This window comes from Ranitomeya imitator, chromosome 1 (genome assembly GCF_032444005.1).
Source record: "Ranitomeya imitator isolate aRanImi1 chromosome 1, aRanImi1.pri, whole genome shotgun sequence".
Taxonomy (NCBI): domain Eukaryota; kingdom Metazoa; phylum Chordata; class Amphibia; order Anura; family Dendrobatidae; genus Ranitomeya; species Ranitomeya imitator.
This window is the reverse complement of record NC_091282.1, coordinates 799,050,744-799,077,591: the sequence shown is the minus strand read 5'-3', so window position 1 is coordinate 799,077,591 and position 26,848 is coordinate 799,050,744. Positions and strand designations below refer to the sequence as shown.

The following is a 26,848-nucleotide window of genomic DNA, read 5'->3' as shown; positions in this document are numbered from 1 at the left end:
GCAATATACTACGTGGCTGGGCAATATACTACGTGGCTGGGAAATATACTACGTGGCTGGGCAATATACTACGTGGCTGGCCAATATACTATGTGGACATGTATATTCTAGAATACCTGATGCGTTAAAATCGGGCCACCATCTAGTAGTAGTTATATTCTTCTACATTGGAGCAGTATTATAGTAGTTAAGTTCTTGTATATAGGAGACAGTATTATAGTAGTTATATTAATGGACATAGGTACAGCCATAGGTACAGTATTATAGTAGTTATATTCTTGTACATAGGAGGCAGTATTATAGTAGTTATATTCTTGTACATAGGAGCAGTATTATAGTAGTTATATTAATGGACATAGGTACAGTATTATAGTAGTTATATTCTTCTACATAGGAGCAGTATTATAATAGTTATATTCTTGTACATAGGGGCAAGTATTATAGTAATTATATTCTTGTACATAGGGGGCAGTATTATAGTAGTTATATTCTTGTACATAGGAGCAGTATTATAGTAGTTATATTAATGGACATAGGTACAGTATTATAGTAGTTATATTCTTCTACATAGGAGCAGTATTATAATAGTTATATTCTTGTACATAGGGGCAAATATTATAGTAATTATATTCTTGTACATAGGTGGCAGTATTATAGTAGTTATATTCTTGTACATAGGAGGCAGTATTACAGTAGTTGTATTCTTGTACATAGGGGGCAGTATTATGGTAGTTATATTAATGGACATAGGTACAGTATTATAGTAGTTATATTCTTCTACATAGGAGCAGATTTATAGTAGTTATATTCTTATACAAAGGAGGCAGTATTATAGTAGTGATATTCTTCTACATTGGAGCAGTATTTTAGTAGTTATATTCTTGTACATAGGAGGCAGTATTATAGTACGGTAGTTATATTAATGGACATAGGTACAGTCATAGGTACAGTATTATAGTAGTTATATTCTTGTACATAGGAGCAGTATTATAGTAGTTATATTCTTGTACATATGAGGCAGTATTATAGTAGGTATGTTAATGGACATAGGTACAGTATTATAGTAGTTATATTCTTGTACATAGGAGGCAGTATTATGGTAGTTATATTAATGGACATAGGTACAGTATCATAGTAGTTATATTCTTCTACATAGGAGCAGTATTATAGTAGTTATATTCTTGGACATAGGGGACAGTATTATAGTAGTTATATTCTTGTACATAGGGGGCAGTATAATAGTAGTTACCGGTATATTCTTGTACATAGGGGGCTGTATTATAGTAGCTATATTCTTGTATCTAGGGAGCAGTATTATACCAATAGTTATATTCTTGTATAGGAGGCAATATTATAGTGGACAGTGATACATTATATCTAGTTGGACACATCTTAAGCAGTTACAATCACGTTTGTAAGCCACAATTATGTCTAAATCAGCTTTTATGACTCTAGCCAACTTGCAAAGTGAATAAATCAGAAGAGGTTCACACAGAGTGGTGGAAAATGCTGCACGATAAAAAGAACCTAGATTTGCGTTTAATTTTGGGGAATAATGGGAGAGATTCAATAGAACAGTGTATGGTTACATATTGACGAGGGCCAACAGCCCGAAACACCATGTCTGCGAATTGAGATACTGATTTGGCTTTTATCCTAAAGGTACCGTCACACTTAGCGACGCTGCAGCGATACCGACAACGATCCGGATCGCTCCAGCGTCGCTGTTTGGTCGCTGGAGACCTGTCACACAGACAGCTCTCCAGCGACCAACGATGCTGGTAACCAGGGTAAACATCGGGTAACTAAGCGCAGGGCCGCGCTTAGTAACCCGATGTTTACCCTGGTTACCATCCTAAAAGTAAAAAAAAACAAACACTACATACTTACCTACCGCTGTCTGTCCTCCAGCGCTGTGCTCTGCACTCCTCCTGTACTGGCTGTGAGCACAGCGGCCGGAAAGCAGAGCGGTGACGTCACCGCTCTGCTTTCCGGCTGACCGACGCTCACAGCCAGTACAGGAGGAGTGCAGAGCACAGCGCTGGAGGACAGACGGCTGTAGGTAAGTATGTAGTGTTTGTTTTTTTTTACTTTTAGGATGGTAACCAGGGTAAACATCGGGTTACTAAGCGCGGCCCTGCGCTTAGTTACCCGATGTTTACCCTGGTTACCAGTGAAGACATCGCTGAATCGGTGTCACACACGCCGATTCAGCGATGTCTGCGGGGAGTCCAGCGACCAAATAAAGTTCTGGACTTTCTTCCCCGACCAGCGACAGCACAGCAGGGGCCTGATCGCTGCTGCCTGTCACACTGGACGATATCGCTAGCGAGGACGCTGCAACGTCACGGATCGCTAGCGATATCGTCTAGTGTGACGGTACCTTAAGGCCGGCGTCACACTTGCGAGTTTTACGGACGTAAGAGCGCAGAAACTACGTCCGTAAAACTCGCAAAAAATACGGCACAATTATTCTCTATGCCCCTGCTCCTATCTGCCGTATTAAATTGATCAGTATTATACGGCTTTCTACGGCCGTAGAAAATCGCAGCATGCTGCGTTTGTCACCGTATTGCGCAAATAAAACCTCAATGAAAGTCTATGGAAGCCCCAAAAATACGGATTACACACGGACCAGCAGTGTGACTTGTGAGGAATACGCAGCGGTGTTAGAGAGAAAAGCCGGCAATTCAGTGCGGTGTACAGTAAAATCACACTGACAGCTTACAGTAGAATAGGTAGAATAAATGTGTACACATAGAATAGGTATATATATATATATATATATGTCAGTAGACACATATATGTATATATATTAATATTTCATCCAGCGCGATATAGCAGAAAGCCGGTAATTCAATTACCGCCTTTTGCTTTCTCCTTCCTAAACCCGACATGATATGAGACATGGTTACATACAGTAAACCATCTCATATCATCATTTTTTTTGCATATTCCACACTACTAATGTTAGTAGTGTGTATATGCAAAATTTGGCCGTTCTAGCTATTAAAATAAAGGGTTAAATGGCGGAAAAAATTGGCGTGGGCTCCCGCACAATTTTCTCCGCCAGAGTAGTAAAGCCAGTGACTGAGGGCAGATAGTAATAGCCTGGAGAGGGTCCACGGTTATTCCCCCCCCCCCCTGGCTAAAAACATCTGCCCCCAGCCACCCCAGAAAAGGCACATCTGGAAGATGCGCCTATTCTGGCACTTGGCCACTCTCTTCCCATTCCCGTGTAGCGGTGGGATATGGGGTAATGAAGGGTTAATGCCACCTTGCTATTGTAAGGTGACATTAAGCCAAATTAATAATGGAGAGGCGTCAATTATGAGACCTATCCATTATTAATCCAATACTAGTAAAGGGTTAAAAAAAAACACACACACATTATTAAAAATTAATTTATTGAAAAAATCACAAAGGTTGTTGTATTAATTTATTCTACTCTCAATCCACTCACTGAAGACCCTCGATCTGTAAATTAAAAAAAAAATAATAAACCAACAATATACTTACCTTCCGAGGATCTGTAAGGTCCAACGATGTAGATCCATCTGAAGGGGTTAAAATATTTTGCAGACACGAGCTTTGCTAATGCAGGCTGCTCATGTCTGCAAAACCCCAGCGAATGTAGGTAAAGTAGGTCAATGACCTATATTTAGCTTCATTTGCGGTGAGGCGCCCTCTGCTGGCTGTTCCTAGATCGTGGGAACTTTCCTAGAAAGCTCCCTTGCTCGAGATCATAAGAGGCACCCTCTGCTGGTTGTCCTCATATGAACTCGAGCCAGGGAGCTTTCTAGGAAAGTTCCCACGATCTAGGAACAGCCAGCAGAGGGCGCCTCACCGAAAATGAAGCTAAATATAGGTCATTGACCTACTTTACCTACATTCGCTGGGGTTTTGCAGACATGAGCAGCCTGCATTAGCAAAGCTCGTGTCTGCAAAATATTTTAACCCCTTCAGATGGATCTACATCGTTGGACCTTACAGATCCTCGGAAGGTAAGTATATTGTTGGTTTATTATTTTTTTTTTAATTTACAGATCGAGGGTCTTCAGTGAGTGGATTGAGAGTAGAATAAATTAATACAACAACCTTTGTGATTTTTTCAATAAATTAATTTTTAATAATGTGTGTGTGTTTTTTTTTTAACCCTTTACTAGTATTGGATTAATAATGGATAGGTGTCATAATTGACGCCTCTCCATTATTAATTTGGCTTAATGTCACCTTACAATAGCAAGGTGGCATTAACCCTTCATTACCCCATATCCCACCGCTACACGGGAATGGGAAGAGAGTGGCCAAGTGCCAGAATAGGCGCATTTTCCAGATGTGCCTTTTCTGGGGTGGCTGGGGGCAGATGTTTTTAGCCAGGGGGGGGCCAATAACCATGGACCCTCTCCAGGCTATTAATATCTGCCCTCAGTCACTGGCTTTACTACTCTGGCGGAGAAAATTGTCGGGAGCCCACGCCAATTTTTTCCGCCATTTAACCCTTTATTTTAACCCCTTCCCGACCTTTGACGCCACGTAGGCGTCATGAAAGTCGGTGCCATTCCGACCCATGACGCCTATGCGGCGTCATGGAAAGATCGCGTCCCTGCAGATCGGGTGAAAGGGTTAACTCCCATTTCACCCGATCTGCAGGGACAGGGGGAGTGGTAGTTTAGCCCAGGGGGGGTGGCTTCACCCCCTCGTGGCTACGATCGCTCTGATTGGCTGTTGAAAGTGAAACTGCCAATCAGAGCGATTTGTAATATTTCACCCATTATAACGGGTGAAATATTACAATCCAGCCATGGCCGATGCTGAAATATCATCGGCCATGGCTGGAAATACTAATGTGCCCCCACCCCACCCCACCGATCACCCCCCCAGCCCCCCGATCTGGCCGGTACACTGCTCCGGCTCCCCTCCGTCCAGTGCTCCGCTCCCCCCCGTGCTCGTGTCCGCTCCCCCCGTGCTCCAATCACCCCCCCGTGCTCCAATCACCCCCCCTGCACTCCGATCCACCCCCCCCCCCCGTGCTCCGTTCCACCCCCCCGTGCTCCGTTCCAGCCCCCCCGTGCTCCGTTCCACGCCCCCCGCGCTCCGTTCCACCCCTCCCGCGCTCCGATCCCCCCCCCGTGGTCCCCCCCGTGGTCCCCCCCGTGGTCCCCCCCCACCCTATCATACTTACCGATCCAGCCGTGGTCCCGTCCGTCTTCTCCCGGGCGCCGCCATCTTCCAAAATGGCGGGCGCATGCGCAGTGCGCCCGCCGAATCTGCCGGCCGGCAGATTCGTTCCAAAGTGCATTTTGATCACTGAGATATAATCTATCTCAGTGATCAAAATAAAAAAAATAATAAATGACCCCCCCCCTTTGTCACCCCCATAGGTAGGGACAATAAAAAAATAAAGAAATTTTTTTTTCCACTAATGTTAGAATAGGGGTAGGGTTAGGGTTAGGGGTAGGGTTAGGGTTAGGGGTAGGGTTAGGGTTAGGGTTAGGGGTAGGGGTAGGGTTAGGGTTAGGGCTAGGGGTAGGGTTAGGGGTAGGGTTAGGGGTAGGGTTAGGGGTAGGGGTAGGGTTAGGGTTAGGGGTAGGGTTAGGGGTAGGGTTAGGGTTAGGGTTAGGGCTAGGGTTAGGAATGTGCACACGTATTCTGGTCCTCTGCGGATTTTTCCGCTGCGGATTTGATAAATCCGCAGTGCTAAACCGCTGCGGATTTATGGCGGATTTACCGCGTTTTTTTCTGCGCATTTCACTGCGGTTTTACAATTGCGATTTTCTATTGGAGCAGATGTAAAACCGCTGCGGAATCCGCACAAAGAAGTGACATGCTGCGGAATGTAAACCGCTGCGTTTCCGTGCAGTTTTTCCGCAGCATGTGTACAGCGATTTTTGTTTCCCATAGGTTTACATTGAACTGTACACTCATGGGAAACTGCTGCGGATCCGCAGCGTGTGCACATACCTTTAGAATTAGGCTATGTGCACACGGTGCGGATTTGGCTGCGGATCCGCAGCAGTGTTCCATCAGGTTTACAGTACCATGTAAACATATGAAAAACCAAATCCGCTGTGCCCATGGTGCGGAAAATACCGCGCGGGAACGCTGCGTTGTATTTTCCGCAGCATGTCAATTCTTTGTGCGGATTCCGCAGCGTTTTACACCTGTTCCTCAATAGGAATCCGCAGGTGAAATCCGCACAAAAAACACTGGAAATCCGCGGAAAATCCGCAGGTAAAACACAGTGCCTTTTACCCGCAGATTTTTCAAAAATGGTGCGGAAATATCTCACACGAATCCGCAACGTGGGCACATAGCCTTAGGGTTAGGGTTGGAATTAGGGTTGTGGTTAGGGTTAGGGGTGTGTTGGGGTTAGTGTTGTGGTTAGGGGTGTGTTGGGGTTAGGGTTGTGATTAGGATTATGGCTACAGTTGGGATTAGGGTTAGGGGTGTGTTGGGGTTAGTGTTGGAGGTAGAATTGAGGGGTTACCACTGTTTAGGCACATCAGGGGTCTCCAAACGCAACATGGCGCCACCATTGATTCCAGCCAATCTCGTATTCAAAAAGTCAAATGGTGCTCCCTCACTTCCGAGCCCTGAAGTGTGCCCAAACAGTGGTTTACCCCCACATATGGGGTACCAGCATACTCAGGACAAACTGCGCAACAATTACTGGGGTCCAATTTCTCCTGTTACCCTTGTGAATCTAAAAAAATGCTTGCTAAAACATAATTTTTGAGGAAAGAAAAATGATTTTTTATTTTCACGGCTCTGCGTTGTAAACGTCTGTGAAGCACTTGGGGGTTCAAAGTGCTCACCACATATCTAGATAAGTTCCTTGGGGGGTCTAGTTTCTAAAATGGGGTCACTTGTGGGGGGTCTCTACTGTTTAGGCACACCAGGGGCTCTGCAAACGCAACGTGACACCCGCAGACCATTCCATCAAAGTCTGCATTTCAAAAGTCACTACTTCCCTTCTGAGCCCCGACGTGTGCCCAAACAGTGGTTTACCCCCACATATGGGGTATCAGCGTACTCAGGAGAAACTGGACAACAACTTTTGGGGTCCAATTTCTCCTGTAACCCTTGGGAAAATAAAAAATTCTGGGCTAAATAATTATTTTTGAGGAAAGAAAACGTATTTATTATTTTCACGGCTCTGCATTATAAACTTCTGTGAAGCACTTGGGGGTTCAAAGTGCTCACCACATATCTAGATAAGTTCCTTTCAGGGTCTAGTTTCCAAAATTGTTTCACTTGCGGGGGGTCTCTACTGTTTAGGCACATCAGGGGCTCTGCAAACGCAACGTGACGCCCACAGAGCATTCCATCAAAGTCTGCATTTCAAAACGTCACTACTTCACTTCCGAGCCCCGGCATGTGCCCAAACAGTGATTTACCCCCACATATGGGGTATCAGCGTACTCAGGAGAAACTGGACAACAACTTTTGGGGTCAAATTTCTCCTGTTACCCTTGGGAAAATAAAAAATTGCAGGCTAAAAGATCATTTTTGAGAAAATAATTTTTTTTTTTATTTTCATGGCTCTGCGTTATAAACTTCTGTGAAGCACTTGGGGGTTCAAAGTCCTCACCACACATCTAGATTAGTTCCTTTGGGGGTCTAGTTTCCAAAATGGTGTCATTTCTGGGGGATCTCCAATGTTTAGGCACACAGGGGCTCTCCAAACGTGACATGGTGTCCGCTAATGATTGGAGCTAATTTTCCATTTAAAAAGCCAAATGGCGTGCCATCCCTTCCGAGCCCTGCCGTGCGCCCAAACAGTGGTTTACCCCCACATATGGGGTATCAGCGTACTCAGGACAAACTGGACAACAATATTTGGGGTCCAATTTCTCCCATTATCCTTGGCAAAATAGGAAATTCCAGGCTAAAAAATCATTTTTGAGGAAAGAAAAATTATTTTTTATTTTCATGGCTCTGCGTTATAAACTTCTGTGAAGCACCTGGGGGTTTAAAGTGCTCAATATGCATCTAGATAAGTTCCTTGGGGGGTCTAGTTTCCAAAATGGGGTCACTTGTGGGGGAGCTCCAATGTTTAGGCACACAGGGGGCTCTCCAAACGCGACATGGTGTCCGCTAACAATTGGAGCTAATTTTCCATTCAAAAAGTCAAATGGCGCGCCTTCCCTTCCGAGCCCTGCCGTGTGCCCAAACAGTGGTTTACCCCCAAATATGAGGTATCGGCGTACTCGGGAGAAATTGCCCAACAAATTTTATGATCCATTTTATCCTACTGCCCATGTGAAAATGAAAAAATTGAGGCGAAAATAATTTTTTTGTGAAAAAAAAGTACTTTTTCATTTTTACAGATCAATTTGTGAAGCACCTGAGGGTTTAAAGTGCTCACTAGGCATCTAAATAAGTTCCTTGGGGGGTCTAGTTTCCAAAATGGGGTCACTTGTGGGGGAGCGCCAATGTTTAGGCACACAGGAGCTATCCAAACGCGACATGGTGTCCGCTAACGATGGAAATAATTTTTCATTCAAAAAGTCAAATGGCGCTCCTTCCCTTCCGAGCCTTACCATGTGCCCAAACAGTGGTTTACCCCCACATGTGAGGTATTGGTGTACTCAGGAGAAATTGCCCAACACATTTTAGGATCCATTTTATCCTGTTGCCCATGTGAAAATGAAAAAATTGAGGCTAAAAGAATTTTTTTGTGAAAAAAAAGTACTTTTTCATTTTTACGGATCAATTTGTGAAGCACCTGGGGGTTCAAAGTGCTCACTATGCATCTAGATAAGTTCCTTGGGGCGTCTAGTTTCCAAAATGGGGTCATTTGTGGGGGAGCTCCAATTTTTAGGCACACGGGGGCTCTCCAAACGTGACATGGTGTCCGCTAAAGAGTGGAGCCAATTTTTGATTCAAAAAGTCAAATGGCGCTCCTTCCCTTCCAAGCCCTGCCGTGCGCCCAAACAGTGGTTTACCCCCACATATGAGGTATCAGCGTACTCAGGACAAATTGGACAACAACTTTCGTGGTTCAGTTTCTCCTTTTACCATTGGGAAAATAAAAAAATTGTTGCTAAAAGATAATTTTTGTGACTAAAAAGTTAAATGTTCATTTTTTCCTTCCATGTTGCTTCTGCTGCTGTGAAGCACCTGAAGGGTTAATAAACTTCTTGAATGTGGTTTTGAGTACCTTGAGGGGTGCAGTTTTTAGAATGGTGTCACTTTTGGGTATTTTCAGCCATATAGACCCCTCAAACTGACTTCAAATGTGAGGTGGTCCCTAAAAAAAATGGTTTTGTAAATTTCGTTGTAAAAATGACAAATCGCTGGTCAAATTTTAACCCTTATAACTTCCTAACAAAAAAAAATTTTGTTTCCAAAATTGTGCTGATGTAAAGTAAACATGTGGGAAATGTTATTTATTAACTATTTTGTGTCACATATCTCTCTGGTTTAACAGAATAAAAATTCAAAATGTGAAAATTGCGAAATTTTCAAAATTTTCGCCAAATTTCCGTGTTTATCACAAATAAATGCAGAATTTATTGACCTAAATTTACCACTAACATGAAGCCCAATATGTCACGAAAAAACAATCTCAGAACCGCTAGGATCCGTTGAAGCGTTCCTGAGTTATTACCTCATAAAGGGACACTGGTCAGAATTGCAAAAAACGGCAAGGTCTTTAAGGTCAAAATAGGCTGGGTCTTGAAGGGGTTAATAGCTAGAACGGCCAAATTTTGCATATACACACTACTAACATTAGTAGTGTGGAATATGCCAAAAATATGGTGATATGAGATGGTTTACTGTATGTAAACCATGTCTCATATCATGTCGGGTTAAGGAAGGAGAAAGCAAAAGCCGGTAATTGAATTACCGGCTTTCTGCTATCTCGCGCTGTATGAAGTAATAATATATATACATATATGTGTCTACTGACATATATATATATATATATATATATATATATATATATATATATATATATATATATATATATATAGACAGTATATATGTTTTTTTTTTTTACACATGGATCCCTTGTATAGCCGTTTGTCGGTTTTGCAAGCCTGCGATAAAAACACGCAGTACGGATGCCATACGGATTACATACGGAGGATGCCATGCGCAAAAAACGGTGACACACCCTGCCTACGGAGGAGCTACGGACCACTATTTTCGGGACTTTTCAGCGTATTATGGCCGTAATATACGGACCGTATTTTCATACGCTGAGTGTGACGCCGGCCTAAGTCATATTGCACGACTTGTTTAAAGGGTTGATTGTGGCTTGTAGGATCGCTACTTCCAACAGGTGGCGCTATAGAGTTTAAGTCCTCTTTTTCTCAGAAGAGGCAATTTGCATATGGTTACATATATAGACCCCTCTAATGTTTACAGGAAATAATATATATTTCTTCTTGTATCTTTCTCTGTAATACATGGAGTGTTAGAGGGGTCACAGAACACTTACAGAACGGACACTGAGTGATGGCCCTATTAGTTACTATAAACAGATACAATAGCACAGATGGCAGCAGCCGTAGTTGCAGACCGCTCATACCTGTGCACTGATGAATGGTTTATATGCCACTGACATGAATGCCTCCGGCACTCACCATTCTGTGCAGCTTCTCCTCCAGTTCTTGGTTTATTCTTTGTAATGACAAGTAATTGGTTTGGATCCTGCAAAAAAAAAAAAGCAAAAACAATTGAATCGATATTTGGCAGATCGGTGCTTTTCTTAAAGTGCCAGAACACTGTTTTAGTTTGTAAATAAAACCTACCTAAAATGTTGAGCAGAAAAGATGACAACAAGCCGAGATTTATAAAAAGAAGAATTCACCCAGAGCGTGTATTCTGAGATGCTGTGTAACTTTGTAATGAACAGTGAATGAGCTGGATTGGCTGTACTGCCCCTTTAAGAGCCGGCGCCTGCAGGTTATGAATATTTATCATGCATTTGTGAATCGCAGCGAGTGATGGCAGTGATACCTCCCGCCGCCTCTTTAATGACTTACTGTGTCCGCTAATTATTCTTAATATTGCAGAAACAATGAATCAGAGATGTTTTTTGTCAGGCGGCGAAAAATTCTGGCAGACGGGAGTCATTAGGGCCTCGGATGAGTCTCGCTGACAGACTTGTTGTGGGGGTGGGGGGCTGTATTAATACAGCTCTATACTATAGCAATGAACACGGAAGCTATGTGATGTGTAAGTGTACAGGTGGCAGCCAGACACTAAATGTGAGCCACGTTCTATAGAAAAGACAATTGCATATATAGGAATTCCCAAAATGGGGCTAAAAGATTAATCCTTAAAGGTAAATGGTCCTGAACTAGGCTAGAAAGTCATGGGGAATCATCAGGCTTCACCTCTAATCAGTTTACTGTTTTCTGGGACATTGCTGGTGGCAGAACGAGTCCTTTGTGAATCTGTCAGGAAGTTTGTAACTCTTTTATCTGTCTTTTTCAGAGCCCCTCTGTGCTAATTGATGACCAAAGAACACATCAGAGTAGATCTGAACTTTCATGTGGTGTTAGATGACATGAGAAGAAGGAATACTGTACACACCATCATGTAAAGGTTTAGGCACCCCTGGTCAAAACTACTGTTATTGTGAAAAGTTAAGCAAGTTGAAGATGAAATTATCTAAAAGGCCTAAAGTTACAGATGACTCATTTCCTTTGTATTTAAGGCAAAAATATATATATTGTAATTTTTACATTTTAAAAATTACAAAAAGGAAAGTGGGCAGATGCAAAAGTTTGGGCACCCTTGAAGATTTGTGTGCTCGGGTAAATTTCAGACCTTAATTAGCCTGTTAGGGTTATGACCCATTTACTATCATCGTTAGGGCAGCACGGTGGCGCAGTGGTTAGCACAGCAGCCTTGCCGTGCTGGAGTCCTGGGTTCAAGCCCCACCAAGGACAACATCTGCAAAGAGTTTGTATGTTCTCTCCGTGTTTGCGTGGGTTTCCTCCGGGTACTCCGGTTTCCTCCCACATTCCAAAGACATACTGATAGGCAATTTAGATTGTGAGCCCCAACAGGGACAGTGATGATAATGTGTGCAAAACTGTAAAGCGCTGCGGAATATGTTAGCGCTATATAAAAATAAAGATTATTATTATTATCATTAGGAAAAGTCAGGTGATGCAAATTTCCCAGCTTTATAAAAACCTAGCCTCCTCTAAGCTTGTGCCAAAACCAGCAGCCATGGGTTCTTCTAAGCAGCTGCCGAGCACTCCGATAATGGTAGAGGCCCACATAGCCGGAAAAGGATATAAGCAGATGGCAAAACGTTTTCAAGTTGCCTTTTTCCTCTGTACATGTAATTAAGAAATGGCCATTACCAGGAACAGTGGAGGTCAAAATAAGGTCTGGAAGACCAAGCAAAAGTTAATTGAGTGCTGCTTGTAGGATTGTTAGAGAGGCAAATCAGAATCCTCCCTTGACTGCAAGGCTACATCCCCACGATCGAGAATAGCAACGTTTTGGATGCAGCATATTTCACTGCATCCAAAACACTGCGTTCTAATTGCTGCACTTATTTGTCAGTACATGTGGATTCACCGCATGTAATGACATTCAATTGGTCAAAATCCTCTAGAAAAATTCACATGCTGTGGCTCGTAAACCCGCACAGTGGGTGAGTTTACGCAGCGGTAAATAGTGGCACACTGGGCATGGGATTTCTATAAATCCCATCCAATGTGCTTCTAATGTAGAACGCAGTGTTTTGGATGCAGCGCAAGTGCGCTGCAACCAAAACACTGCTATTTCTGATCATGGGCACGTAGCCTAAAAGGTCTTCAGAGAGATTTAGCAGACTCTGGAGTTGTTACATTGTTCTACTATTCGGAAACACATGCACAAATATGGCCTTCATGGAAAAGTCATCAGTAGAACACCTCTCCTGTGTCCTCACCATAAAATTTAGCACCAGAAGTATGGAAAAGAACATGTAAAGAATAACATAAGATCATCTGTAAAATGCTGAAGATGAAAAGAGGGTGGCTTCTACAAATGGATAATAATCCTAAACACAAGTCACAATCCACAATAGATGACCTCAAAAGGCCCAAGCTGAAGATTTTACAATGGCCCTCATAGTCCCCTGATCTGAACATCATTGAAAATCTGTGGCTAGACTTCAAAATAGCAGAGGGTGCAAGATGTCCCAGGAATCTCACAGAACCAGAGGAATTCTCCAAGTAAGAATGGAGGAAAATCCCTCAAATAAGAATTGAAAGACTCTTGTCTGGCTACAAATAAGTGTTTACAAGCTGTGATACCTGCAAAAGGGGGTGCTACTAGGCGCTAACCATGCAGGGTGTCCAAATAATTGCATTGTCCCATTTTCCTTTTTGTAATTTTTAAAATGTAAAAGATGAAAATATATATACCGTATTTTCTGGTGTATAAGACGACTGGGCATATAAGACGACCCCCAACTTTTCCATATAAAATATGGAGTTTGGGATATACTCGCCGTATAAGACGGGGGTCATCTTATACGCCCAATCATCTTATACGGCGTGTGCGGTGCGGAAGGTACCCAGGGTCTGGAGGACAGGAGACTCTTCTTTAGGTCCTGGGATCCATATTCATGTAAAAAAAATAATAAAAATAAAAAATATGGGATATACTTACCCTCCGACGGCCCGCGGCTCTCAGCAGTGCAAGCGACGGTCTCCGTTCCTAAGGCTGCATTGAGAGAAGGACCTTTGATGACGTCGCGGTCACGGAACCGGTCGCGTGACCGTGACGTCATAGAAGGTCCTTTGCTCAATGCAGCCTTAGGAACGGAGGCCGTCGCTTGCACCGCTGAGAGCCGCGGGCCGTCGGAGGGTAAGTATATCCCATATTTTTTATTTTTATTCTTTTTTTTACATGAATATGGATCTCAGGGCCTGATGGAGAGTCTCCTCTCCTCCAGATCCTGGGAACCATACAGGACTGCTCCCCGCACACGCCGTACCTGGCATATAAGACGACCCCCAACTTTTAAGATGATTTTCAGGGGTTAGAAAGTCGTCTAATACGCCGGAAAATACGGTATTTTGCCTCAGATACACAGGAAATGTAACTTTAGGTCTTGTAGATCATTTCAGCCTCAACTTACTTAACTGTTCACAATCACAGTAATTTTGACCAAGGGTGCCCAGAAGCTTACATGTCACTGTAAGAGTAGCAAACTCACTGATGGATTCTTAGTGGGTTCATTATGCAGAAAGCAATGAGGAAACAAAGAGCCTACAATAGACAATCAATGCTACATTTTTAATGAAACTCAAATTCAAAAAAATATCTTAGCCTCCAATACCTGCATTTAGGTAAAGAAAAAAAAGAACATTGTCCCAAAAGGTGTTTATAGCTTTTCTTAAAAAAAATAACAAAGTAGAAATAATTACTGTTCGGGAGGGGGCAAAGTATTGGAGACTTTTTCACCCACCCCACATGGTGCATGCACTATAATTTGGCCCATGCCCTCATGCATGTGGCTGCCCCTAGGCACCTCTTCTGTCTAATGGACACTGGGCAGACTTGCTCATTTTTGCTCATTGATAAAGTAGAATTCTTTGCGCTAAGTATCAGTTTTCGTCCCTCGAGGACGTCCTCCTGGGCAGGTCATTACACCGTGGTCTTAGAGCCTTTTGGGGTCACTTTACATTAGAACAACACGTAAGCTCAATATAAGAAATCCCAAGTCGTATTCATGTCTTAGAAGCAATTCTACATTTTCTTCTATGTATTGTGAGATCTTATAGGGACCCAATGGGGTTATTAACCTGTTACTTCGCAGTTTTCGGCCCAACAGAGCTCCTATTATAAGGACTGAAGCCTCCAAGTGGCGCCAAGCAGCACAGAAACAGTTATAAAAGAAATACGGATGAGCTACAATGCACCACAATATCTGAGATTGCTAGGAAATTAAAGACTGACCGTCTTAGCTTCTCCGTCACTTTCTCCAGTTCCTCCTGCGCTCTCCTCAGCTCTGTTTCCAGGTACTGCCTGGTGGAATCAAACTCGTTTTCCAGCATCTCCAGCTTGTGCGTTGTGTATGACAGGCGTTTCTGCAGCTCTTCCTTCTGGTCTTGTAAGCTGCTGGAAGGAAGGAAGAAATATTCCACTAAGTGTAATTAGCAGCGAAGCAAACACGCAGCGCGAGAAAAAGGCTGCCTGCTGCTGCTGCCTGCTGTCTGCTGCTGCCTGCTGCTGCTGTCTGCTTGCTGCCTGCTGTCTGCTGCCTCCTCGCGCCTCCACAAGCGGATCTCAGGCACTGCACATTCTCAGGTATGCAAATAAATTAGCATTAAGTATTAATGCTCCAGAGCTGTAAGTGGCAGATTTCTTCTTTAGGTCTTATCTTGTACAGTACAAGGTAATACCAATACGGAATCACCACTAAGATGGATGAATATGTTTGTTCTAATCTTACATATTATAGTAATTAGGGCCATATTGGAGAGTGTGCGCTGTATGATGGCTGTAGTGAATTATCCAGGCGTCTATCAGTACAATTCAGATATCATCAGTCATTAAGCCTCCAAGTCTAAGGACAAGGCCACGTTCACATCTTCAGTACTAGGTCAGTGTTTCCATCAGTATTTGTAAGCCAAGACCAGGACGGTGATAATACAGAAGTGGTGACGTGTTTCTATTATACTTTTCCTCTGATTGCTCGTCTCCTGCTTTTGGATTACAAATACTGATGTAAAATATTGATCAAATACTGAGCTTGTGAATGTGGCCTAATGAAACTACTCTGATGACCCATCCTATAGAGATAAGGAGACACTGCCTATTATGCCTACTAAGGCCGGTTTCACACGTCAGTGGCTCCGGTACGTGAGGTGACAGTTTCCTCACGTACCGGAGCCACTGACACAGGTAGACACGTGGGGGGCCGCTCATTTACAGTAATGAATATGCGGCTCCACCCCTATGGGAGGTGGAGCCACATATTCATGACTGTAATCGGCGGCCCCACGTGACCGCTCATACAGTACAAGGTGCGGCCAGGACAGGACGCAGCGAGGGAGCCGGGAGCCGGGTGAGTATTTTAATCACAGCGGGGGGTGGGGGGGGGCGCACAGGGGGTGGGAGGGGGGTGATGACCTGGATCTTGATTTTACACACAATTATTCATATCTTCTCTACAGCAAACGCTGCTGCAGGGAAGATATTCAGCACCAGATGCAGGGGACAGCGCTAAACTTTAGCGCTGTCTCCGGCACGGTGCGTGTGGTACCCAGTGGGCAGACGGGCGGCACACGTGTGCTGCACGTGTGCCACACTGATGTGCCACAGAAACGCACTGGCACACGGACACGGATAATTCCGGTACCGATTTTTCCGGTACCAGAATTATCTGGACGTGTGAGACTGGCCTAATGACAATAAGGCGACTATTAACACCACCCTTTTATTATAAGGGATAATTCCAGCCGTCTTATGAAGCTGAGATGACTTTGCTGACTCCTCTCTCTAATAATAAAACATCTTTATAGACCCTGCCCTTTAATATGTGACTGTAACGGTACTGCCTAACGGATGTGTGGTCAAAACTCTGCCCACTGCTATGACTAGCTGCAATGGCTTGGTGTAGCTTATCACTGTAGCTGCACTGCCGCTGCACCCTGTATAGCCCTACCCTAATGACCCTGCCCTCTAATGATAAAGAGATGACTCTGCTCCCCCAGACCTCTAATGATAATATAACTCTGCTGACCCCGCCCTCTAATGATAATGAGATAACTCTCATGACCCCACCCTCTAATGACTCTGCTGACCCTTCCCTCTAATGATAATTAGATGATTCTGATGAAAGCGCCCTCTAGTGACATAACTCTTCTGACCCCACCCTCTAATGATAATGAGATTGCTCCTGACCCCACCCTCTAATGATGAGATGACTGCTGAGCCTGCCCTCTTATGATGAGATGACTGCTAACCCCGCCCTCTAATGATAATGAGATGACTTTGCTGACCCCACCCTCTAATGATAATGAGATAATTATTTAGTATAAAAACTGCAATATTTTTACTATAAGTCACATAAAAATCACATACGCAGTCATTTATGCAAATTCTGGTCCTATTACTTTTCAATGGGCAGAGGATTTTTTCTTGTTACGTCACATATCTATAACCTGCGGCGACACGTGGGTCTGAAAAACCTGCGCTGACAAGTGGGTCTGAATAACCTGCGGCGACACGTGGGTCTGAATAACCTGCGCCAACAAGTAAGTCTGAATAGCCTGCACCGACATGTGGGTCTGAATAACCTGCACCGATAAGTGGGTCTGAATAACCTGCAGGCATCGGAGAGTGAGACTGCAGAAACTAACACTCTCTCTGGTGGTCTTTAATAATCGCTAACCTTCTTACAGGAGACCCCTGAGCAGATCTCCTTCTGAACTCTGACTACCAAACATCCTCAGGACAGTGACGTCTTTCATAATTACAGTTTCCTGGGTCTCCCGAGAGGCAGCAATAAAATCCACCAAAAGGTTTTAAATCAATTTAGTGTATGAGCAATTGGCAACCCGTCATCGAGGATCCTTCTCTTTCTGAGCGATCCAGCTCAGATTTCTAGATCTGCTAATCATAACCATTATGGTGCTGGAAACAAGAGTATGTGCCCCCTTCCAAAGTAAAGAAATGTGGAGTAACATTTTTCAATAGATATTACAAGACTAGAAAGCTAATAAGTACAGGGGGAAAATTCCACGTTCGAACTGTACCTCAAAACACTTGATTAGTGGATCTTAAAGAAGTGTATCGCAAGGGAGACACAGGTTCTTACTGCTGATTGGTTATTAGAAATCATCTGACTAATTCTGCAACTACTTTAGAAGACGTGCCATGCATTATTTCCTGCTGATCTGAATAAGCATAGCTGCAGTGAGGTGTGGACCCGCCCCCGAGGAGCTACCAAGTGATAAAGGCCTTGGAGAGAGGTGAGTATTTAGAAGTTGGGACAAAGCACTGACGTGCAGGGACAGCAGGTCTGAGCCCTGATATCGGGACAGTCCTAATTTGGAACCATTGGGAGCTATGGTGTAAAGGCATGGCCTATACAGCAACAGTTTGAGCCAGGAAATGGATTTGACTCCAAAAGACAATGCAGCTAAGCTAGAGTCACTGATCATAGGCTAATGGAGCAGAGATAAAAATAAACTCTCTTTTGCAAAGCATCACTCTTAGGTTAATGCCTTCAATGGGTATTCTGGAATTTACAGACAGGATGAAGCAAATTGTGGTGTCTTGCTTCATCATCCCAATGTAGGAATGTCATTCGGGTGGCTGAGTCCTTTAACTGCTATCATCACACACTGGCAGTGCCTTTATTGTGACCCCCTAACATGATCTGGGAGGATACTTTAGGCATCAGTTCTTACATACAGGTTAGTAATCCCTCTACCTCTGAGAATTAGCTCTAAACGGCCCCAATTCATCACCGAGGATGGACGACACCAAAGGATGTCAGACGGTGAAATGCTGACTTTAGATTATATTGTGACCTATTTATCAAAGTCAGAAAAGCTAATGAATTATGCTCCTGTGGGGTGAGCCTCTGTTCTGCAAAAATTGCAAACCTTTGGAAAATCATCATGGCCGCCTGTAGATATAAACTTCCTGGCTCTTCAGGCTCCTCTTAATAATATCTCCAAACCCGCAGCTTCAGGGTTCACATACTTTGACATCGATTGGAAATAACAGCACGACTAAACAATGCGGACACAGAGTCCAGATCCTACGATGGCCGGGATCACTGTCTTTCTAGGTAAGCAGAATTCTCCAGCGCATGCGCAAGAAGCCCACACATGAGCCAAGGTAAAAATACGCAGAAAATAATTCAGTTTGACTGTGTATTGGGGTTTGGGTTTCCGTACGTGTTGTGTTTTTTATGACGTTACGACATGATTACTTTAGAGGTTCTGACGCTTCTGCTATGTTTTGTATCAGTCAGTAGTGGTTGATATAATTCGTGACCTGATTAGATTGGAACTGTCCTCATATATATTGTATCACAAGTAATAGTATTCGCTCTGTGTATGACCAGTGATACCGTTCTGATATTCTCCTCAGTGACTCCCTGACAATGGAGGCCTTTGGCTCCTGACGCCGGTTGTCAGCATCGGTTACACGTGTTCTGGTACAGAGAGATGACTTGTTCCCTTTACTCCAGATTATTACAGATGGGTGTGAGCCATAGCCAGAACATGGGGCAGTGTACAGACAATCGTACACTAGTGCAAGTGCGGGTAGCAGGGTGTTCACCACCTTGATAGCTGCCTGTGGTTGGCCACTGGCTGATGATGTTGAAGGATTAATCTGCAGGTCTTCTCCCGACATGACGGTAGGGTGCGGGTAAAAGCTGAACCACGTACCGGTGCGGCAATCGTCATCAGAAGGAAAACCGTGAGGATAAATCACCAGGTTGTCAAGATGCATAATGCCCAAAAATATTTATCAGGAGAGGCTGGACTGGTAAAGTGTATAGTGCCAGTGTGTGAATGGACACTACCGGCTCCATGACTGGCTTTGGGCAATACATTTCTTCCTTACTAGCTACATTTCAGGCCTAATATTGGTCTTCCCTGGCTACAAATGACATTTCTTTAGCTGACAATTCATGTCTATGTGCATAGCTCCATTCTTTCCTATTTCCGTATAGTGCTCACTTTTCTGCAGAATGCAAATTACAGGTGTAGTGATGCGCTGTACGGTACCTATGTAATCACAATATACAAGGCCATATAGGTCCTCTATTATACCGCAGGCGGATTACATGTGTAGTGGCCAGGGCCAGACTGGGACTAAAATTCAGCCCTGGCATTTGAAGTCACACAGGCCCACTTGTCACATGGTGACTGTATAATATCTTTGTACACTTGCAAAGGTTGCAAAAAGTGAGGGGAGTGTAACATGACTATCTATATATATAATTGTCTAAGGGTTTTCCCGTCTGTCTGTCTTTCTGTCTGTCTGTCTGTCCTGGAAATCCCACGTCTCTGATTGGTCGAGGCCGCCAGGCCTCGACCAATCAGGGACGGGCACAGCGACGATGATGTCATAAAGGACGTAGACATCCCACGTTTCTGATTCAGCGATGGGCACAGTATCGACGTAGATGTCATAATGGTTGCCTCGACCAACCTTGCCTGGCGGCCTCGACCAATCAGAGACGGGCACAGTATCAACGTAGATGTCATAATGGTTGCCATGGTGACGATGATGTCATAAAGGTTGCCTCGACCAATCAGCGACGGGCACAGTCTGCCACGAATTCTGGAATCATCATTGTCCATATACTACAGGGATATGCATATTCTAGAATACCCGATGCATTAGTCACCGCTCTTCAGATATCCCAGGTCTTGCGCTGAGCTCGGCGACTGTGAAGAACGGTATTATTACTACCGTCACCGCTCTTCAGAGTCGCTGGGAATCGCCAGATCTGGGCTAGTACTGGGGGTGTCTGATTACATACACCAGGGATTGATAGCAGCTGACATTACGCAGCTGACATCAACCCTAAAAATCATTACACATACCAGAATTAAATGCTTTGGCGGCTGGGAAAAGCAGTAGAGTTAGCGTTATTCCCAGGCGTCGGGTGCTAACTACAACTGTCATCATCCTTGCCTCATCTCCCTGCAAAGCATTTCTGCTGCATTTATATGCGCTGATCTCAGGCTGCTAAACGAGTGTGATCGACAATACTGAAGTCGTTCACTTGTTTCCCGGCCTCTTTACAACAACTGAGAAAGAATGATGGGGATAGAACAATCACAATTAGATCAATATGTCCCCATACAGTATCATGTTATCAGCAGCACAACTACAGTTTACACCGGCGATGTGCTGCTGAGAACAAGGATTTCCCACATAAACAATCCAATCACTCGATGAATAGGCAGCATTTTGCTTGTTTAGTATAATACACTACATAGTCCTCCATATATTATAATATGCAACTCAGTCCTCCATATAGTATAATACACTCCTCCGGTCTCCATATAGTATAATACACTCCTCACTCCTCCATACAGTATAATACATTGCTCAGTCCTCCATATAGTATAATACACTGCTCAGTCCTCCATATAGTATAATACACTCCTCAGTTCTCCATATAGTATAATACACTCCTCAGTCCTCCATATAGTATAATACACTCCTCAGTCCTCCAAATAGTATAATACACTCCTCATAGTGCTCCATATAGTATAATGCACCACCATTGTCATCCATGTAGTACAATTCACTTCCCATAGTATAATGCACCCCATGCAGCCCCTGCATATATATGGTAGCCCCGTCATAGACCATAATGCAGCCCCCCATAGAATATAATGTAGCCCCTTCATAGAATACAATGCAGCCCTCCTCATATAGTATAATGCAGTTCCCCATAGAATATAATGTAGCCCCCTCATAGAGTATGATACAATCACCCCTCATAGAATATAATACAGCCCCCATAGAATATAATGCAGCCCCCATAGAATATAATGTAGCCTGTTATGATTAGGTAATTCAGAACCACAATGGACCTTGAAGTTCAGAGCACACAAAGTGACCTGACAATAACCAAAAGACATAGGACGAGCTCTGAGACGTGGGAACTCTGCTGACCGCAATCCCTAATCCTATCCAACCACACTAGAGGCAGCCGTGGATTGCGCCTAACGCTCCCTATGCAACTCGGCACAGCCTGAGAAACTAGCTAGGCCTAAGATAGAAAAACAAGCCTACCTTGCCTCAGAGAAATACCCCAAAGGAAAAGGCAGCCCCCCACATATAATGACTGTGAGTAGAGATGAAAATACAAACGCAGAGATGAAATAGAATTAGCAAAGTGAGGCCCAACTTACTGAACAGACCGAAGATAGGAAAGATAACTTTGCGGTCAACACAAAACCCTACAAACAACCACGCAGAGGGGCAAAAAGACCCTCCGCACCGACTAACGGTACGGAGGTGCTCCCTCTGCGTCCCAGAGCTTCCAGCAAGCAAGAAAAACCAATTAAGCAAGCTGGACAGAAAAAATAGCAAAACAAAAATAACACAAGCAAAACTTAGCTTATGCAGAGCAGACGGCCACAGGAACGATCCAGGAGGAAGCAAGACCAATACTAGAACATTGACTGGAGGCCAGGAGCAAAGCACTAGGTAGAGTTAAATAGAGCAGCACCTAACGACTTCACCACAGCACCTGAGGAAGGAAACTCAGAAGCCGCAGTACCACTCGTGACCACAGGAGGGAGCTCTGCCACAGAATTCACAACAGTACCCCTTCCTTGAGGAAGAACCCTCACCAGAACCCCCAGGCCGACCAGGATGAGCCATATGAAAGGCACGAACAAGATCGGCAGCATGGACATCAGAGGCAAAGACCCAGGAATTATCTTCCTGACCATAACCCTTCCACTTAACCAGATACTGGAGTTTCCGTCTCGAAACACGAGAATCCAAAATCTTCTCCACAATATACTCCAACTCCCCCTCCACCAAAACCGGGGCAGAAGGATCAACAGATGGAACCATAGGTGCCACGTATCTCCGCAACAATTACCTATGGAATACGTTATGGATGGAAAAAGAATCTGGAAGGGTCAAACGAAAAGACATAGGATTAAGAACCTCAGAAATCCTATACGGACCAATGAAACGAGGCTTAAACTTAGGAGAGGAAACCTTCATAGGAATATGACGAGATGACAACCAAACCAAATCCCCAACACGAAGTCGGGGACCCACACAGCGTCTGCGATTAGCGAAACGTTGAGCCTTTTCCTGGGACAAGGTCAAATTGTCCACTACATGAGTCCAAATCTGCTGTAACCTGTCCACCACCGTATCCACACCAGGACAGTCCGAAGACTCAACCTGCCCTGAAGAGAAACGAGGATGGAACCCAGAGTTGCAGAAAAACGGCGAAACCAAGGTAGCCGAGCTGGCCCGATTATTAAGGGCGAACTCAGCCAAAGGCAAGAAGGACACCCAATCATCCTGATCAGCAGAAACAAAGCATCTCAGATATGTTTCCAAGGTCTGATTGGTTCGTTCGGTCTGGCCATTAGTCTGAGGATGGAAAGCCGAGGAAAAAGACAAATCAATGCCCATCCTAGCACAAAAAGCTCGCCAAAACCTCGAAACAAACTGGGAACCTCTGTCAGAAACGATGTTCTCCGGAATGCCATGTAAACGAACCACATGCAGGAAGAACAATGGCACCAAATCAGAGGAGGAAGGTAATTTAGACAAGGGTACCAAATGGATCATCTTAGAGAAGCGATCACAAACCACCCAAATGACCGACATTTTTTGAGAGACGGGGAGATCCGAAATAAAATCCATAGAGATATGTGTCCAAGGCCTCTTCGGGACCGGCAAGGGCAAAAGCAACCCACTGGCACGAGAACAGCAGGGCTTAGCCCGAGCACAAATCCCACAGGACTGCACAAAAGAACGCACATCCCGCGACAGAGACGGCCACCAAAAGGATCTAGCCACTAAATCTCTGGTACCAAATATTCCAGGATGACCAGCCAACACCGAACAATGAACCTCAGAGATAACTTTATTCGTCCACCTATCAGGGACAAACAGTTTCTCCGCTGGGCAACGATCAGGTTTATTAGCCTGAAATTTTTGCAGCACACGCCGCAAATCAGGGGAGATGGCAGACAAAATTACTCCCTCTTTGAGAATACCCGCGGCTCAGACAAACCCGGAGAGTCGGGCACAAAACTCCTAGACAGGGCATCCGCCTTCACATTTTTAGAGCCCGGAAGGTACGAAACCACAAAGTCAAAACGGGAGAAAAACAGCGACCAACGAGCCTGTCTAGGATTCAACCGTTTGGCAGACTCGAGATAAGTCAAGTTCTTGTGATCAGTCAAGACCACCACACGATGCTTAGCTCCTTCAAGCCAATGACGCCACTCCTCGAATGCCCACTTCATGGCCAGCAACTCTCGATTGCCAACATCATAATTTCGCTCAGCAGGCGAAAACTTCCTGGAAAAGAAAGCGCATGGTTTCATCACCGAGCAATCAGAACTTCTCTGCGACAAAACAGCCCCCGCTCCAATTTCAGAAGCATCAACCTCGACCTGGAACGGAAGCAAAACATCTGGTTGACACAGCACAGGGGCAGAAGAAAAACGACGCTTTAACTCTTGAAAAGCTTCCACAGCAGCAGAAGACCAATTGACCACATCAGCACCCTTCTTGGTCAAATCGGTCAATGGTTTAGCAATACTAGAAAAATTACAGATGAAGCGACGATAAAAATTAGCAAAGCCCAGGAACTTTTGCAGACTCTTCAGAGATGTCGGCTGAGTCCAATCATAGATGGCCTGGACCTTAACAGGGTCCATCTCGATAGTAGAAGGGGAAAAAATGAACCCCAAAAATGAAACCTTCTGAACACCAAAGAGACACTTTGATCCCTTCACAAACAAAGAATTAGCACGCAGGACCTGGAACACCATTCTGACCTGCTTCACATGAGACTCCCAATCATCCGAGGAGACCAAAATATCATCCAAGTATACAATCAGGAATTTATCCAGGTACTCTTGGAAGATGTCATGCATAAAGGACTGAAACACCGATGGAGCATTGGCAAGTCCGAAAGGCATAACTAGGTACTCAAAATGGCCCTCGGGCGTATTAAATGCAGTTTTCCATTCATCGCCCCGCTTAATACGCACAAGATTATACGCACCACGAAGATCTATCTTGGTGAACCAACTAGCCCCCCTTGATCCGAGCAAACAAATCAGATAGCAGCGGCAAGGGGTACTGAAATTTGACCGTGATTTTATTTAGAAGATGGTAATCTATACAAGGTCTCAGCGAACCATCCTTCTTGGCCACAAAAAAGAACCCCGCTCCCAATGGCGACGATGACGGGGGAATATGACCCTTCTCCAAGGACTCCTTCACGTAACTCCGCATAGCGGCGTGCTCAGGTACAGATAAATTAAACAGTCGACCTTTAGGAAACTTACTACCAGGAATCAAATCGATAGCACAATCACAATCCCTATGCGGAGGTAGGGCATTGGACTTGGGCTCATCAAATACAACCCAGTAATCAGACAAGAACTCTGGGACCTCAGAAGGGGTGGATGATGAAATAGACAGAAATGGGACATCACCATGTACCCCCTGACAACCCCAGCTGGACACAGACATTGATTTCCAATCTAATACTGGGTTATGGACTTGTAGCCATGGCAACCCCAACACGACCACATCATGCAGATTATGCAACACCAGAAAGCGAATATCCTCCTGATGTGCAGGAGCCATGCACATGGTCAGCTGGGTCCAGTACTGAGGCTTATTCTTGGCCAAAGGCGTAGCATCAATTCCTCTCAATGGAATAGGACACTGCAAGGGCTCCAAGAAAAACCCACAACGCCTAGCATACTCCAAGTCCATCAAATTCAGGGCAGCGCCTGAATCCACAAATGCCATGACAGAATAAGATGACAAAGAGCAGATCAAAGTAACGGACAAAAGAAATTTTGACTGTACCGTACCAATGGTGGCAGACCTAGCGAACCGCTTAGTGCGCTTAGGACAATCGGAGATAGCATGAGTGGAATCACCACAGTAGAAACACAGCCCATTCTGACGTCTGTGTTCTTGCCGTTCAACTCTGGTCAAAGTCCTATCGCACTGCATAGGCTCAGGTTTATGCTCGGATAATACCGCCAAATGGTGCACAGATTTACGCTCACGCAAGCGTCGACCGATCTGAATGGCCAAAGACATAGACTCATTCAGACCAGCAGGCATGGGAAATCCCACCATGACATCCTTAAGGGCTTCAGAGAGACCCTTTCTGAAAATAGGTGCCAGCGCACCTTCATTCCATTGAGTGAGCACGGACCACTTTCTAAACTTCTGACAATAAATCTCTATCTCATCCTGACCCTGACACAGAGCCAGCAAATTTTTCTCTGCCTGATCCACCGAATTAGGTTCATCGTACAGCAATCCGAGCGCCAGGAAAAACGCCTCAATATTACATAATGCAGGATCTCCTGGCGCAAGGGAAAATGCCCAGTCTTGAGGGTCGCCACGTAATAAAGAAATAATGATCCTAACTTGTTGAACTGGGTCACCAGAGGAGCGAGGTTTCAAAGCCAGAAACAGTTTACAATTATTTTTGAAACTCAGAAATTTTGCTCTATCTCCAGAAAACAAATCAGGAATATGAATTCTTGGTTCTAACATAGAATTCTGAACCACAAAGTCTTGAATATTTTGTACTCTTGCAGTGAGATGATCCACACATGAAGACAGACCTTTAATGTCCATCACTACACCTGTGTCCTGAACCACCCAAATGTCTAGGGGAAAAAAAAGGCAAAACACAGTGCAAAGAAAAAAAAATGGTCTCAGAACTTCTTTTTTCCCTCTATTGAGAAGCATTAGTACTTTTGGCCTCCAGTACTGTTATGATTAGGTAATTCAGAACCACAATGGACCTTGAAGTTCAGAGCACACAAAGTGACCTGACAATAACCAAAAGACATAGGACGAGCTCTGAGACGTGGGAACTCTGCTGACCGCAATCCCTAATCCTATCCAACCACACTAGAGGCAGCCGTAGATTGCGCCTAACGCTCCCTATGCAACTCGGCACAGCCTGAGAAACTAGCTAGGCCTAAGATAGAATAACAAGCCTACCTTGCCTCAGAGAAATACCCCAAAGGAAAAGGCAGCCCCCCACATATAATGACTGTGAGTAGAGATGAAAATACAAACGCAGAGATGAAATAGAATTAGCAAAGTGAGGCCCAACTTACTGAACAGACCGAAGATA

The 26,848-nt window shown here is 44.4% G+C and overlaps 1 protein-coding gene across 3 annotated transcripts in view; it reads right to left on the bottom strand.

Annotated features, from left to right (window-relative positions):
- BEGAIN (brain enriched guanylate kinase associated) overlaps nt 1-26,848 on the bottom strand; it is a 265,926-nt gene that overhangs the window by 106,951 nt on the left and 132,127 nt on the right. For all 3 annotated transcript variants that reach the window (XM_069738130.1, XM_069738122.1, XM_069738141.1), the window contains 2 exons: nt 14,929-15,090; nt 10,599-10,665 (listed from right to left, as the gene is read on the bottom strand). In XM_069738130.1, coding sequence (XP_069594231.1) covers nt 10,599-10,665; nt 14,929-15,090 — 229 coding nt within the window. The remainder of the gene's footprint in view (nt 1-10,598; nt 10,666-14,928; nt 15,091-26,848) is intronic.